This window comes from Lucilia cuprina, chromosome 2, assembly GCF_022045245.1.
Source record: "Lucilia cuprina isolate Lc7/37 chromosome 2, ASM2204524v1, whole genome shotgun sequence".
NCBI classification, from domain to species: Eukaryota; Metazoa; Arthropoda; class Insecta; order Diptera; family Calliphoridae; genus Lucilia; species Lucilia cuprina.
This window is the reverse complement of record NC_060950.1, coordinates 28,281,206-28,298,938: the sequence shown is the minus strand read 5'-3', so window position 1 is coordinate 28,298,938 and position 17,733 is coordinate 28,281,206. Positions and strand designations below refer to the sequence as shown.

General features: G+C 28.3%; 1 protein-coding gene across 1 annotated transcript; it reads right to left on the bottom strand.

The window, feature by feature from the left end:
- Positions 1–15,263: 15,263 nt before the first annotated feature.
- Positions 15,264–15,848, bottom strand: LOC111684739. Its single transcript, XM_023446937.2, has one exon. The coding sequence runs from the start codon at positions 15,718–15,720 to the stop codon at positions 15,391–15,393; it is 330 nt and encodes a 109-aa protein (XP_023302705.2). The 5' UTR covers positions 15,721–15,848; the 3' UTR covers positions 15,264–15,390.
- Positions 15,849–17,733: the final 1,885 nt, after the last annotated feature.

Genomic DNA, 17,733 nt, shown 5'->3' with positions numbered 1-17,733 from the left:
AGAAAATCACAATCCTAAAATCGGTCCATTGTCTCGTATCTCTTTTCTATCAGCAAATTTCGGAATTAAGGTAAATAACAATTTAAATGATTTATTATTAAAACAGTTAAGGATTTTACATGGTCGACCATGTCCCACAATACATTCACACTTATTTTTTTTCTTGTCCCTTTTTCTGCATGTCGTAGTCATACGAATTGCTCAACTTTTCATATTCGTATTAATTTTTCTATTTTCATTTAAATATACAATTTTAAAAAATAATTGTATTAAAAACCATAACAAATTGAGCGTAATAAATAAGCAAATAAATAAATACAGATTTATATTCATATGTATGTATATGTATATATGTATGAATAAATAATACTAATGCAGAGAAATAAGTGGGTGTTCTTTTATATAAACATATTTCAAAATTTAAAGAAGTATGAATTCAATTATTATGGCATACAATAGTCAAACTCTGTACATTTTAAAAATGAAACAAAATAATATTAAATGATTTTTTGTTAGTTTTAAATTAACGAAACACAGTGACGTAGATTTAAGAAAACAACATTCTTGACATGTATGTTATTTCATACTATATTTATATACAATCTGCCAACTGTAATAAAAAATTACGAAAATCTCTATATAAACAAATCTGAATAACGACTAAAGAACGAGTCTTAAAAAATCAAAAAAAAATTGTATTATAAATTTCGTTTTACTTTGTTTCTAGCACTTGTCTGCTACTCATTTTCCACATAATTTCCATCCATGCATTTTTAAATTTATTTTTCGTACCATCAGCAATAGTAGAAATAACATGTATACATAAATATTCCGAAAATAAATGATAATCACATTATTGGTTAATTTAGGAATCGTTCATGGTTTTTCTATTTAAATTACAATTATTTTGATTTTATTTTTTAACAATTACAAAATTTGAACAGATTTCGAATAAACATTTGGTAACATAAATCTACCACTGCGCCACGAAATGTGCAGCATTAGTAAAATATTTAAAGGAGCATATTACTAACTAACTAGCTAACAAACTAACTAACTAACTAACTAACTAACTAACTAACTAACTAACTAACTAACTAACTAACTAACTAACTAACTAACTACTAACTACTAACTACTAACTACTAACTACTAACTACTAACTACTAACTACTAACTACTAACTACTAACTACTAACTACTAACTACTAACTAACTAACTAACTAACTATCTATCTATCTACCTATCTATCTATCTATCTATCTATCTATCTATCTATCTATCTATCTATCTATCTAACTATCTATCTATCTATCTATCTATCTATCTATCTATCTATCTATCTATCTATCTATCTATCTATCTATCTATCTATTTATCTATATATCTATTTATCTATCTATCTATCTATCTATCTATCTATCTATCTATCTATCTATCTATATATCTATCTAACTATCTATCTATCTATCTATCTATCTATCTATCTATCTATCTATCTATCTATCTATCTATCTAACTATCTATCTACCTATCTATCTATCTATCTATCTATCTATCTATCTATCTATCTATCTATCTATCTATCTATCTATCTATCTATCTATCTATCTATCTATCTATCTATCTATCTATCTATTTATCTATCTATCTATCTATCTATCTATCTATCTATCTATCTATCTATCTATTTATCTTTAGCATACAACACCCACTATTGTTGTACCTAGTCTAATATTTGAATATAATATTCCCACACACAATCCAGTCACACTCTACTCTATTTATAGTAGACTCTTTCGGAAACATATGAATTCGCCCCAAAAAGAACTCGCTAAGTTTTAATACCAAGAACGAATCAAGACAATTTGAATTTTCAGTTCTTAAGAGAAACGTATCTCAGAAGAAGCCTTATTCATCTATTGAATCCAATAGTAGTCGTTGAGATAAAATCGACTTTCGATGTTGTTGTTGGGTGATCGTGCATTTATTGCCACTTCTCGAGCTTTAAACCAATAAAAAACTTTCAATATAACCTTCGGAAATCAATTGGTGTAATTTAAAAAATTTACTATTTTCGTTTATTAAAAAATATTTCTTGAGCATTGGTTTGTCATAAGAACTATAAGTTCCAGCTTTCTAAAATCTTAAAAATATATCATTTCTCACTTCTTAATAACATTTAAACTATTCCAAAGAAACAATTTAAATTGCTTAAAAACATAAAACCCACAAGCAAAAAAAAAAAAAAAAACACTAGAATACAAAGAAATAATAATAACATGACTAAAATGATTTACGACCACTTTGATGAGCTACAAATAGAATTGTTAATAAATTTTTCCCAAGAATCGCAAATATTTTCACAAAGAAATTGTTGGCCACTTAAATGTTGACAGTAAAAACATTTATTAACAATAATTCTTAATGCAAAAAAAATCTATCTTTACTTTGAAACCTTGTATAAAGAAACATAAATCTTTAAAATTGTGGGTGAAAAGAAGAAAAACTTTTTATTTCTGGCAAATATACAACAACAGCAAAGTACAGGCATCCATAACTAATCATAAAGTTTTCCTTTCAACTCGTTCACTTGTTTTTTGCACTTTTACCTGAATAAGCAATTATTTTTTGTTGTCGTTGTAGTTGTTGCAGCTTAAGGGAAAATAATATATATAGAAAAAGAGTAATATAAAGGGTAAAAAAACAGTATTTTATAACGGAAAAACAAGAACTCTTTACCAATACTAAATGGCAATTTTTCTTTTTCTCACAATTCGTTGTTGTTTTTTTTGCCCTTGTATCCTTTTTTATGCTCTTTTGATGTTGGTGCAAAATTTTACATTGTATGTATTTGTGTGTGTGTATGTGTGTCTGGCTGGAAAATATGTCCTTCATCTATAATTTTCTTTGTGATTTTCCACATTCTTCTCCCTTAGCAAGAGTGTTATCGAGTATATAAGCAAATGTATGTGTGTGAGTGTTTATGTGTATATTGTATGAGTTGTAGTGTTACACTTCACACCCAATACATACTCAAGCTCAATGTTCGTTCAATGCAGAAAATTGAATGTTGCTCCAAAAAAAAAATGAACATGAAAATCGTCAGCAACTACAGCAGCACTTCTTGTGCAGCACTTTAATTTACAATACAACAAATAATAACAACAACTACCACTAACAATAATAGCAGTAGCAGCAAAAGTAAACTTTTCCCATCAAAACTTTTTTTCGGTTTAAGTTGAGAAACCTAAACTGCATAATTTTTTTCTGGGTTCCTTGTATTTTTTTTTTTTTTTTGCTCACTTTTTCTGCTGTTGTTGCTAGTGTAGTGCTGTTGACTTTTTTTTACATGGCGCGACCATGTTTTTCTTGCCAATAACAGCAAACAACACAAAAAATATGTTTGGGATTTTTGTATTAAAAGAACAAAAAATCTGACAGTAAAAAAGCTTAAATATTAACTTGTTATTTATCATTGAATTAAATGTGATTTAAGTGAGAAAATTAAAACACTTAAGTTGCTTTCAGTGGGATATCTATAACAAGATAGCAATATTGAAGCAAGGGTGTCATTAATAAGAGAAAAATTTCATCATTTAAATGAATAGATACTTCCAGAGCTCCTTTATGTAGTTCGATCAAACACCAGAGTACTAATGTAAAAATCTAATAAGAAGAATTGTTATATTTCGCTTTAACGGACATGTAGTCCAGTTATCCCCCTTCCGACTACTATTAATTTCGATCTGTGTAGAACACTCTCTTTAGAATACACTCTTGTTGATGTTTTTCATTTTTCCTCATAGGGTGTATAAATAGTGTAGGGTACATTAATGTCAATTCAAAATTAATCTACAATTTCCTCACAATATGGAATTGAATATATAGATTACATATTACTAAAATTTTATATAATTATAATTATAATGTAAACTTTGTGCGCAAGGCACAGGCCGCAATTTTCAAGATAATTGGATGAAATTTGGCACACACGCTTGTTTTGGCCCAAGGATGAAGCCTATTGAAAATGGTTAAAATCGGTCCATTATTTCGACAAGCCCCCATACAACTGTACCCCCAAATAGGGCCTTTTGGCTTATAATTAATTTAAATGATCTATTATGTTAACAAAAGTCGACAAAACTTAGTTTTATAGAACTTTAAATGACACTACCGATTTTTGTAATGATCAGGCTTCATTTGACCCAATCCCCCATACAAACTCCCCTTCAGAAAATGACTTAAAGGTCAAAATTTACTTACAAACACTAATAACACTTTTAAATTCTACATAAATAATATTGAGGAAGACTTAACTCCCCCTACCAACATTTTTAAGGATAGGGCCATATTTTGCCCTACTCCCTTTTAAGCCCTCCTAAAAAAAATCTCTTTTTTTGCCAAAAAAAGTAAAAATATTCCGAAATAAAGTTAAAAAAACAAACCAAATGTTTTATTTTTTTAAATAATCCCCATTTTTAACATACATACTGACTGGTGTAGGGTATCATACGCCCGACTATACATTCATACTTATTTTCCAAACTAAATTCATCCAAAATGTTCTTCATTTTCCATGTTTGGTGAATATTAGCAAAACGCTTTTTTAACACATACTAATTCACCAATTTTCACAAAAACTATGCAATATAATTCGATGAAATTCACCACTCTTTTGTTTCTACATGAGAGCTTGACACCAGTTGAAAATTGTCGGAATCGGTGCACAATTTCATTACCATACAAATGTACCTACATATTCCCGGAAAATATGTTAATTGTTAAAAACTTCCATTGGAATATCAATATCTTTTACAAATTAAAGTTAATTGAATTCATAACAAGAAAAACATTTTTCCATCGGTCGATATTTGGTCATAGCTCCTCTTCGGAAAATCACATAAAGGCCCATAACTTATTACATAATTATGATCCGTAAATGTTCATAGCTCAGATACAAGGTCCCTTTTCGAAAGCGATTTTCACCGTATTTAACTAGTTTGTAACGCACATTACTATTGTTCCAAGTATACACAGAAAAAATTATCGGTAGTTTATTTTCAATTAACATATTTTAATTTTCTTTATTTTTTATTTAAAAAATGTTTTATTTGTCTTAATTATCTCGTTTTTTTTTTTTTGAAACTGTTTAAAACTTAAGTGTAAAATTTTGATTAAATTTTTAATTTATTTAATTAATTTTTTAATTGATTGAAAACATTTTTCTGGCCTTCTTTTCTATTTTAGATTTATTTTTAATATTTTATTTTGAATTTTGGTGCTAGCAATATTTATAATTCTTAAATAGTAAATAAAATTTTAGACAAGTTTCTTGACAATTTATGAAACACTTTATATGTCAAATTTTGACAACAAAGTGATAATTTTTGTAAATGCTAAACGCATTGTTAAAGGTCTAGTATTCCTTAAACAATGTGTGTAATCGATTAATAATTTAATTGTTTTTATCACCTTCTTAATTGATTTTTAAATAATTCTCTATTAAACAGTGTAATTTAGTTGATTAATAAATTAATAAAAAACAATTTTATATTTATTAAATGTTTAATTTATACAATTAATGAATTAATCAATGTTAAATCTTGTCTCAATTATTTACATTAATTGTTCTGATTAATTCGTTATTTGGAAAAAAAATATATATTATTATTTTTTTACAAATTTGGTAATTGATATCATCATTTCGGTTATAGGTGCAAAACTTGCTTGATGCAATTATATTGATAATTAAAACTTATTTTCAATTTTTTCTGTGTACCAATCGGCTCAGAATCATTTTTTGAGTCGATTTAGCTATGTCCGTCCGTCCATGTAAACCTTGTAATCAAAATTTAGTACACAATCTTCTATTGTCCCAAACCCTATTGAAAATGGTTAACATCGGTCCATTATTATACCTAGCCCCCATACAACAAAACCCCCGAATAAGGCTGTAAACATTGTAATCAAACTACAGGTCGCAATTTTAAAGATAATTCAATGAAATTTGGTACACCTTATATTGTCGCAGAGACGAAGACTTTTCAAAATGATTAACATCAGACTATTTTTTCACATAAGCCCCCCTATAATTGAACCCGCCGAATAGGGCTTTAATTATGTTTAATATACTTATATCTCGACAAAAGGCTAAACAATCAAGTTCTATAATAGACTTGATGACCCTCACGAATTCTACAATTATAGGACCTCATTTAAAAGTCCCCATCAAAATTACACTTAAATGTCCACAATTTTATTCAAAAGTAAATAGCCTAAGTATATCTGAGACAAGGTACAATTCAACTTAAATGCTTTATTATGACATTTAAAACCCATTTTATATTTGTAAAAGGTGTAGGGTATTATATGATCGGCATCGGCCGACTATAATTTCTTACTTGTTTTAACATGATTTAAATCTCTTGTTAGCTTAATAACAATACAGGACGATAAGATTTAAAAAAAATCGATTGAGCCGCACTGAATACGTATCTAGACATATTTTCTTCATCACATCTAAGATTTAAGATATCGTGTCCTGAATTTTGAAAAATCACTAGCAAGTATGTATTTACTTTTGCAAATGTGTTGTTTACTTATACAATTTCCAACGTTTATTTACTTTAAGACTGTCACATTTTAAATAACAGAGTTTCCTGAAATGCTTTATAAATTAGTTTCCAAGTTTTTTTTTTTTTTTTAAAATACTCTAATCATGGCTTTTAAAAAAGATGATTAAATATGTTTTTGTACTAATTGCAAAAAAGAAAAATAATTTTGAATTAAGTAAGACACTTTTTAATGTTAATGAGTAGAATGTTAAAAAATGCTGACACTAAAATTCAAACAAATATTCATAACTTAGATACATTACACAGACTTAAGATGGACAAAAATCGAACATATACAGTGGTGGTCAAAACCTTCGGAACTAAAAGAACATTTCACGTCTTTATTAATTTATTTTTAAATAGATAATATTTATTTATGAAAATTAGTATAAATGTGAAGATGTACTTCAATATTATTTATAAACTTAAAAAGATAATAACTTTCTCTCAAAATAAGTTTTATATGAGGTAGTTGATATCAAGTCGTTCAAAACATACGCAACTCGTATTATTTGAATTTCAGATAAGTTTCTAAATACAAAAACGTTTTGTAATATGATAGTAATCGGGTTTAATTTCATTAATTTACTAGTTTTGAATTTTAAATTGATAAAAAATTAACTTTCGATTACATTTAAATCAAATATTGAATTGAAAATAGCGAGGACCTATATTTTCGAAAAATGGCCTGAAAACTTATTATCTTTTTAATTTTATAAATAAATTAATATTAACTGTTTAAAAATAAATTAATAAAATTGTGAAATTTTGATTCAGTTCCGTAAGTTTTGACCACTACTGTATATTAAAGAAACTGTATAAATAAATTCATAAACATTGAACCCTTATTCATAATTTCTTATAGACGATTTATAAATAAAATTTCGTATGGAAATTTTGTTTTATAATTGTTTGTGAATAAGTGGTAAAAAATGAAACAGCTTCTTTGTCTGAGCAAAACTAAAACAACAGTGATTGAAACAATTCAAATTAATGGGAAATAAAAGCATTAACAAATAAATAGAAAACCAAATCAATTCGCATATTCAAATATATACATACATATGTATGTATTTATGTACATTAGGATGTCTCGTGATGCATTTTTTTTTTTTTTTTTTTTGTAGGAATACTTATTAAACGATGCGTATGAACTAAATACGTAAAAAGAAAATTTAAAAATATTTCCAAGTCAAATTTAATCTGTAACCTTTATTATTCAAAGAAATGCGTTTAAATGATTTTCGGAAGTGAACCTTATATAGGAGCTGTAACCACTAACGGTCCTATCCGATAAAAATTTCGTAGAGTCATTCATAAAAAAACAAAACATATTTTTGCTAAATTTAATTAAGAAAGCTTTATAAAATATGTGCGTTTAAGCAATTTTCGCAAATGGACTTATATGAGCGTTATGACCAATAATAGAATAATCCGTGAAACATATAATAGAATGGTTTATATGTTCACAAAACATATTCAAGTCGAATTTTATCACAATAACTTTATAGTTCTATGAAATATATGCGTTTAAGTGATTTTCGAAAAACCACTTCCGGAAGCTATGACTTACAATAGATCGATACGAAAAAAAATTGGTAAAATGGTTTATATGTACACAAAACATATTCAAGTCGAACTTTATCCCTATAACTTTATAATTCAATGATATAACTCATTTAAGTGATTTTTGAAGTGAATTTTATATGGGAGCTACGATGAATTACGGTCCTATATTAAAAAAAATCTAAAGTGATTCGACTTATTTGTGTCGAATTTCATAACCATACCCTAAATTATTAATGAAATATGTTGCGTTGTATTGATTTTCCGAAGTGAACCTTATGTGGGTGCAATGATCAATTTTGGACCGATAGCGATCAATGTTGGTTGTATGATTTCTGTTCAGCTTATATAAATATATGTACACGATTTTGTGTTAATACCGACATGTTTGAGAGAGTTATTAACTATAAATTAATTCCCTTTTGTATGGGGGCTATGGGAAAATTTTGGATCAAATTTTATGATTTTCAACATACTTGATCCCCGCCAGAAAAAATAACGTGTAACAAAATCCATTGAATTTTCTATTATATCTTTTACCTTCGTGAGAAGGGTCTACATCAGTTTGTCATTCCGTTTGTAATTTCTATAATATAATTTTCCGACTCCATGAAGTATATATATTTTGGATCCTTATAGGTAGAGGATTTGATTAAGCTATATCCGTCCGTTCGTCTGTCTCTCTGTGGGTTTGTTGAAATCAGTTTTTAAAGGACTCCATATATCGTCGAGATCCGAATCTTCAAATATTCTGTTAGACGTGCTTTCGATTGCTATTTAAAATCAACAAAATCGGTCCATAAATACCGGAGATATGAGCAAATATCCGAGACAACTTCTGAAAATTTCATTAAAAATTGTGATTTTTTTTCAAGCTCAGACAGAAATTGCAAAAAAACAAAATACATAATCATACGGTTATTGTACGCATATATATAAAAAGAAAGCAGAGCGAGAGTAGCAGAGTAAGAGTAGCAGAGCGAAAGCAGAACTAACGTGTTGTTATTGGCTAGAAACATGAAATTAATTATGTGGAGCCTGGCTTAAGTAAGAAGCCATAAAAGGGAACTTTTTAATATATTTTCGTTCTTTAAAGTGTACTTTTTGGATTTTCTATACCATTGAACCTAGAAATGTGAAATTAAGTATGTAGAGTCTGAATTAGGTGAGAACCCATTTAGTACTTTTTCGTTTTTCAAAAGGTACTTATTCAATATTCTATAATATTGAACATAGAAATTAAGTATGTAGATTCGGAATTAGATGAGAACCCATAAAAAGGAAATTTTTTGTACTTTTTCGTCATTCAAAAGGTACTTTATTAGTTTTCTATAATAAAGAACTAAAAAACATAAAATTAAGTATGTAGAGCCCGGATTAGACAAAAACTCATTAAATGAGATTATTTGGTACTTTTTCGTTCTACAAAAGGTACTTTTTTAATATTTCTCTAATATTGAAACTAGAAATATGAAATTAAGTATGTAGAGTCTGAATAAGATGAGAACCCATAAAAGGCAACTTTTTGTTTTTCAAAAGGTACTTTTTGAACCCGGAATAGACGAGAAAAAATCAGTGGGTGCTTTTTCGTTCTGCAATAGGTACTTTTTGAATTTTCTATAATAATAAACCTAGAAACATGAAATTAAGTATGTAGAGATGGAATTTGGTGAGAACCAGAAAAAGTAAACTTTTTTGTTTTTTTTTTTTAAGATCCTTTTTGAATTTTCTATAATATTTAACCTAGAAACATGAATTTAAGCATGTTGAGCCCGAGAAAGTGATGTAAATGAGGATTTTTTTGGTACTGACTATTTTTTCAACACACCATGGTGAAGGGTATATAAGATTCGGCACAGACGAATAAAAAACTCCTACAAGTTTTTATTTATTTTTATTTCATTTTACACACACAGTCGAACATATCTAAATTGGTTCAGAATTTCACGAGGACGATGACCCAGAATATATATACTTTGTTGGGTCTAAGATCAGTTTCTCTTGTTGTTAAACACAGAACGACAAACTGATATATACCCTCCATCACCACTGCACTGATGGTTTTTGAGGGTATAACAAGTAAAACCAATCCAAATTATTAACATACTCACTGGCGTAGGGCATCATATAGTCCGCCATGTCCGACTATTCATATATATTTGTTTAATTAAATATTAAACAATTAATTTTTCTTAATTTAATACAATCCATGTCAGTGTGCAAAATACATATAACTTTCTACATACTATATCTCTCAGACCTTTTGTCTGGCCATCTATACATTTATCTAACTAAATATGTATTTATGTGTCTCGTCAATTTCATTATAGTATTTATGTATTGATGACACTTTAAACGAAATGTAAACAAAGTAATTGATATTAAATTAATTGTTCTAATAAAAATTAATAGAAAAATAAATAAATAAATAAATAAATAAACAATTCCCTTCCCCTGCTTATATACAAATATTCATTCGATATATGTATCTGACAAATTTGTTTGTTTGTCTCCAACAAACATTCTATTTATAACGTATAAATGTGTATCGAAAAATAACTCTATAAATTAATGATTTAACATAGGAAATTTAATATGAATTACGAGTTTTAATAAATTTAATGTATTACTTTGTTCTCCACATACACACACTAGACAAATGTTTATTTTCTTCCAACGAGAAAAATATTTACTTCTTTACATTTCAGTGAAAAAAGAAGGGAATTTTTTTCGACTTTTCTTATCTTCAGCAAAAAATAAATGATGTAGAAAATGTTAAGTAACCAAAGATTTGTCAAATAATGACAACAACAACAATAATAATAATAATAAACACTTCAATAGAATTTATAACAATGTTGAAAAGTTAATATCTCATAACTAACATATTTCTTTCGCACAAATAAATCTTTAACTGTATAGAGCAATAATTTGGCTTCATATTATCTTGTTCGGAAAATATTTAAGTTAAGTGGTTATAACCTTTCACCTTTGATAAATATTTTCTAATAATAATGATTGAGTGGGAGATAAGTAAAATAATATTGTCATTGACATAAGACAATTTAATGTTGTAGAAATCATTTAACTTAAGCAAAAATTTTAATTAATGTATTTTGGTTTTTAAAAATTTATTAAAGAGGAAAACCGTTAAGAATTCCAAAAACAGCCGAAAATTAAATTATTTTATTTATAAACTTTGCTTTCTTAAATAAATACTTAAAATGAGCCTATCCTTATAAATTTTGGTAGAGGAATTAACGTCTACTTCAAAGTTATTTATGTAGATTCTAATCATTTTATTAAAAACTAGCATACCCTGGGTGCTTCGCTACCTTAACTTAAATTTAATACATTCAAAATTTTGTTTAATTTTATAGAAAATTAAAATTGATTAAACATTTTTTTAATGTTTCAGTTTTATACGTTCAATATCACGTGATTAATGTTTCTGTGTTCAATATACAATTCAAAAAATATAATTTGATGAATGAAAAAGTACCAAAAGTCCCTTTCAGTAGATACCCATTCACTAAGGTCCCTACATTTTAAATTTTATTTTCAATATCTATGTTCAATATCGTAAATATATCAAAAAGGACCATCGGAAAAACGAAAAAGTACAATAATCTCTCTCAATAAATTCTCATTTAATAAGGACCGTGTGTTCCGGTTAACCATTATAAAGAATCTAAAAGGTACTATTTGAAGAATAGAAAAGTACCAAATAGTTCCCACTTACAGAATATTATTCTGATAAGACCATGTATGTTACAATTTCCTAGGTTGAATATTTTAGAAAATTAAAAAAGTACAATTTATGAAATAAAAAGTACTAAAAAGTTGTCTCTTAAAGAATCTTATTCAATGATGACCGTGTATATTTAATAATCATGTGTTTTGAGTTCATATTAAAGAACATACATAGACTATCATTTGAAGGAAGAAAAAGTACCAAAAGTGGAATAAATTTTACCTAAGTGGAAAGTACTAATAAAAAGAGTACAATGTTTCCCCTTTTAGCTTAGAAATATACTTTTTCGAGAATTAAGTTTCCGTATTTAAATCTATATATAACAGATAAAACTCAAACGATTCAAATCTGTATTCATTTGTTCCAGAAAAATTGTCTTTTCAAAAAGGTACCAAACAATATACTCGAATTGGTTCCTATATAGGCTTTAGTACTCGAATTCCAAAGCTTATTTTGAGTGAGTAAATAAATTACTTTTTGAAATTTTATGAAAATTGGCTAAAAAAATAAAATAAAATTTCCCGTTTTTCCCCTTTTTGGTACTTTTTTCCCAGTGAAAAAGCAAGAATAACAATAATATTATTACAGAGTTAGTCCGTAACTTAATAGGAATAATTCAATTAACCGAAAATGTTGTCTTAATGTGCAAAAAAAAAGCACCATAAATACAGTTTTCTCCCTTTTACACCCAAAAAGGACTGAATTTTAAAAAGTACGAAACAGGTGTCTCATAATTTTGGGAAATGTATCCAAAATATTTAGAAAAATTTTATTATGTTAAATAGTTCAAAAGTTATAAAGGGCCAAAAAAGGTACCAAAATCACCTTTGTTACACATTTTCACCCCTTAAAAGTACGAATTTCAAAAAAGTTCCAGATACCCATCTGATCATTTTAGTAGTAGATACAGGTGCATTTAAAATTTGTCTTGTATCACTAATATTGTGTAAGATAATTAAGAAAACCTGTTTTACCCGTTTTTTCCGTAAATGTCCAAATTTCCAAAAATCCCACCTTAGTGGATCTACAAAACCAAAAACACATCTACTGTCAAAATTTCATGATTCTAGGTTCAGCCGTTTGGGCTGTGCGATGATGAATCAGTCAGTCAGTAACGCTACTCTTTTATATATATATAGATTATAAGTGAAATTTGGCCTTCAAAACATTTTCTGGAGGGGAGTTTGTATGGGAGCTATGGTCAAATGAGGCCCAATCACTATAATAATCAGTTTTGTAAATTTTTGTTGACATAATAGAACATTTAACGTAATTATGATCCTAAAGGCCCAATTCGAGGGTGTACGGTTCCATAAGGGCTAGGCAAAATAATGGACCGATTTGTACCACTTTTAATAGCATTCGTCCTTAAATCAAGAAAAGAATATGTGCCAAATCATCAAATTATCTTTAAAATTGCGATATGTAGCGTGCACACCAGGTTAACATGCACACACAAATAGACAGACAAAAAAAAAACAGACGGACGGACAAAGCTAAATCAATTCAGAAAGTGATTCTGAGTCGATTGGTGGGTCAAACATGGCTCTAGGATAAACGCATAATACCCTGCCCACTATAATGGTGTAGGGTATAAAAAGTCTTACACACAAATGAAATGGTAAACCACAAAGTACTTACGTATCTGATTATAAGTAAGTCATTATAAAAGTACTTAAAAAAATTGCAAACGTTGTATAGTAGTGGTTGAATAGTATGCAGAATGTTATGTGAGTGGAAGTCATTACTAAGTTTTTGACGGATAGGTTTAGAAACAATGCTCATACCAAAGAGGCTGTGGGTTTGGAGATCTCGTAGGCGAAAAAGTTTCGATAATTGATAATGAGAAGAACGCAGGTCTTTGTCCATCGCCATTGTCTGAAACTTTATTCTCCACTCTTCGGGTCTTATTAACCAAAGTTAGTTATTTAGTTAGTAAATTAGTTAGTAAATTAGTTAGTTAGATAGTTAGTTAGATAGTAAACTAGTTAGTTAGTTAGTTAGTTAGTTAGTTAGTTAGTTAGTTAGTTAGTTAGTTAGTTAGTTAGTTAGTTAGTTAGTTAGTTAGTTAGTTAGTTAATTAGTTAGTTAGTTAGTTAGTTAGTTAGTTAGTTAGTCAGTTAGTCAGTTAGTTAGTTAATTAGTTAGTTAGTTAGTTAGTTAGTTAGTTAGTTAGTTAGTTAGTTAGTTAGTTAGTTAGATAGTTAGATAGTTAGATAGTTAGTTAGTTAGTAAGTTAGTTAGTTAGTTAGTTAGTTAGTTAGTTAGTTAGTTAGTTAGTTAGTTAGTTAGTTAGTTAGTTAGTAAGTTAGTTAGTTATTTAGTTAGTTAGTTAGTTAGTTAGTTAGTTAGTTAGTTAGTTAGTTAGTTAGTTGGTTAGTTGGTTAGCTAGTTAGTTAGTTAGTTAGTTTGTTAGTTTGTTAGTTTGTTAGTTTGTTAGTTTGTTAGTTTGTTAGTTTGTTAGTTTGTTAGTTTGTTAGTTTGTTAGTTTGTTAGTTTGTTAGTTTGTTAGTTTGTTAGTTTGTTAGTTTGTTAGTTTGTTAGTTTGTTAGTTTGTTAGTTTGTTAGTTTGTTAGTTTGTTAGTTTGTTAGTTTGTTAGTTTGTTAGTTTGTTAGTTTGTTAGTTTGTTAGTTTGTTAGTTTGTTAGTTTGTTAGTTTGTTAGTTTGTTAGTTTGTTAGTTTGTTAGTTTGTTAGTTTGTTAGTTTGTTAGTTTGTTAGTTTGTTAGTTTGTTAGTTTGTTAGTTTGTTAGTTTGTTAGTTTGTTAGTTTGTTAGTTTGTTAGTTTGTTAGTTTGTTAGTTTGTTAGTTTGTTAGTTTGTTAGTTTGTTAGTTTGTTAGTTTGTTAGTTTGTTAGTTTGTTAGTTTGTTAGTTTGTTAGTTAGTTAGTTAGTTAGTTAGTTAGTTAGTTAGTTAGTTAGTTAGTTAGTTAGTTAGTCAAAATTATTGCGTATTTCATATGGAAACTAAACACTGTGCCACAGTTCATGCTATAAACATATAAAATAATTTTGTAATTTACAAATCAAACAGTATTTTTATCGTGAAACCGAGAATATGATATATATCAGCGGTAACGAATACAACTAAAACGATATTTTACGATTTGATAATGCAATGAGTAACTAAACGACCTTGTCTACAAATTGTTAACATTTTTAAACATAAAACACATTTTCATTAGAAACATACATTATTAACAAAAATTTTAATAATTCAATTAACAAAAAGCACACTGTTTATTAATTAATTTTACAAACATATTTTTAAAACAATTAATAATTCATTTCAAAATAAAAAAATCTTTATATAAACTCATTAATTTAATTTTTCCTGCCTAATTAAACACTACACTTAAATATAATTTTAAAACAAAAATATACACAAAATCAGCAAAAAATAAATTCACATAAAATTTAAAATTAATATTTATTTATTTCCTCCACTCTCCTCTCAGCGCACATGTATACTCTTCACTTCAATGACAATCATTACAAGGGCCAAAATCACATAAATTGCCGTGATGGCAAACACATACAGGGGATTTGAGGTGAAGACCAATTTGGTCAACAGCACGGTGCCAAATAGAAATATGGCCACAATAAATGACACCATTATTATGGTTTGTAAATCACGATACCACAAGGTTTTGGGATCTTGGGTGCGGGGTACAATGACTTGTGGCTTAAGAGGACGATACTCTTGTTCGTATTGTGTCTCAAAGCCGCTGGTGAAATCCACATCATCTAACGGTGCTGATTTTTCCAAATCACTTGATGCCATGTTTATTATCTTTTTTATTTATCTCACGAATATATTTATTTTTTTACTATTTTTAAACAGTTACTCAATTACGTGATTTAATACACCTTACAAAATGACAGTTCGTTGAAAACTGTCTCACCCAGTTTTTTTGTGTTTTGTTTAGTTGCGTTTCTCTCTTTAGTATTTGATTAAATATTTACGTATCGATCGCTTTGTTATCATATCAATAAAATAAAACAAGAACAACAGCGACAACAACAAAAGAAAAACAACGGTGCTATTGATAACATTTACTTCCACAAAATCCACATGTACCACTTAATACATTCCATGCCAAAATAAACAATCGTAAAATTGGCTAAATAAGTAAACATAATAAAATTTAAGGAGTGAGATCGAAAAATTCTTAACACACGTTTTTCATTACATTTTTCAACCAAAGTATTATTTGATTTTTTTTTTTTTTTTTGATCAAGTTACCTTTGAAAAACATGTCAGTTATTATTTGTAATGTCAATTATATTAATTTTTTTGTTAATCTGATTAAAATGAGTGACCAGAAAAAAGTGCGTACTGAAATTATTAAATATTTTCCACTAAACCCAACTTGGTCTTACAAAAAGTTGGCCAAGCATACAAAGGTCTGCCGTCAAACTGTTTCCAATGTTATTAAAAAGTACCGGGAGAACTTGTCAGTTGATAGAAAACCTGGTTCTTGGTAGAAGGAATGGTCCACATGATGTTTCTAAAGCCAAAAAAATAGAACGCATTTTCAAAAGAGCTCCCAACACATCCGGTAGGAAAGCAGCACGGTTAGCTCAGTGCTCGGACTATTTGGTACGAAAAGTTAAAGCTAATGCAGGTTTAAAAACATACAAGGCTCAAAAAGTTCCTGACAGGAACGCTGCTACAAATTTAGAGGCCAAAAACAGAGCACGGAAATTGAAGTCAAGTTTTATAAAAAAATATTCTTGCTGCATAATGGATGACGAAACGTATGTTCTGGCAGATTTTTCGCAACTTCCAGGTCAAAAGTTTTATGTTGCTGATGCTCGAGGGAATGTTGAAGAAAAGTTTAGGACCCAAAAGCAGACAAAATTTCCCAGAAAGTTCTTGGTATGGCAAGTAATATGCAGTTGCGGCAAACAAAGCCAATCATTTGTTACAACGGGCTCTATAAATACCGAAATTTACATCAAGGAATGTTTACAAAAAAGGCTGCTTCCATTCATAAGACTTCATAATGTGTCCACTTTTTTTTGGCCTGACTTGGCATCCTGTCACTATGGTAAACAAGCCCTTGAGTGGTACAAGAACAATAATGTGGTATTTGTACCAAGAGAGGCAAATCCTCCAAACCGCCCGGAGCTAAGGCCAGTGGAGAGATATTGGGCTCTTGTTAAAAGAGAATTGAAGAGTACAAAAAAGGTGTCCAAAAGTGTGGTAGATTTTAAACGGAGATGGACTACATGTTCGAGCAAAGTGACAGAAAGCACTATAAAAACGTTAATGGAAGGGTTTCCGAAAAGGGTTCAAAATTTCATCACTAGTGATTAAAACTATAAAAATATATATATATATTTTTTTGTAAATTGTAATAATAATTTGAATCAAATAAAAAAAAATAAAGCTGTAAGTTTAGTGGTTTCTTTTTTATAAACATATATGTATGTTAAGAATTTTCCGATCTCACTCCTTATATTAACCCATTCAATACAAAATTATATTGGTAATTTTATATCCAGTGACCACACTATTAAATATACATCTTTCGATAACCAAGGTAAGTACTATTGGATACTAGGACAGACACAAATTTTCAGCTTTATAGGTCGAGAACATCCTTAGCCACGTCTATAGACTAGACTATAGAATAGACTATAGACTAGACTACAAACTAGACTATAGACTAGACTACAGACTAGACTATAGACTAGACTACAGACTAGACTATAGACTAGACTACAGACTAGAATATAGACTAGACTATAGACTAGACTATAGACTGGACTATATACTAGACTATAGACT

Coding starts and splice junctions, on each gene's coding strand:
- LOC111684739 (XM_023446937.2), bottom strand. CDS start 15,720: ATGGCATCAAGTGATTTGGAAAAATCAGCACCGTTAGATGATGTGGAT.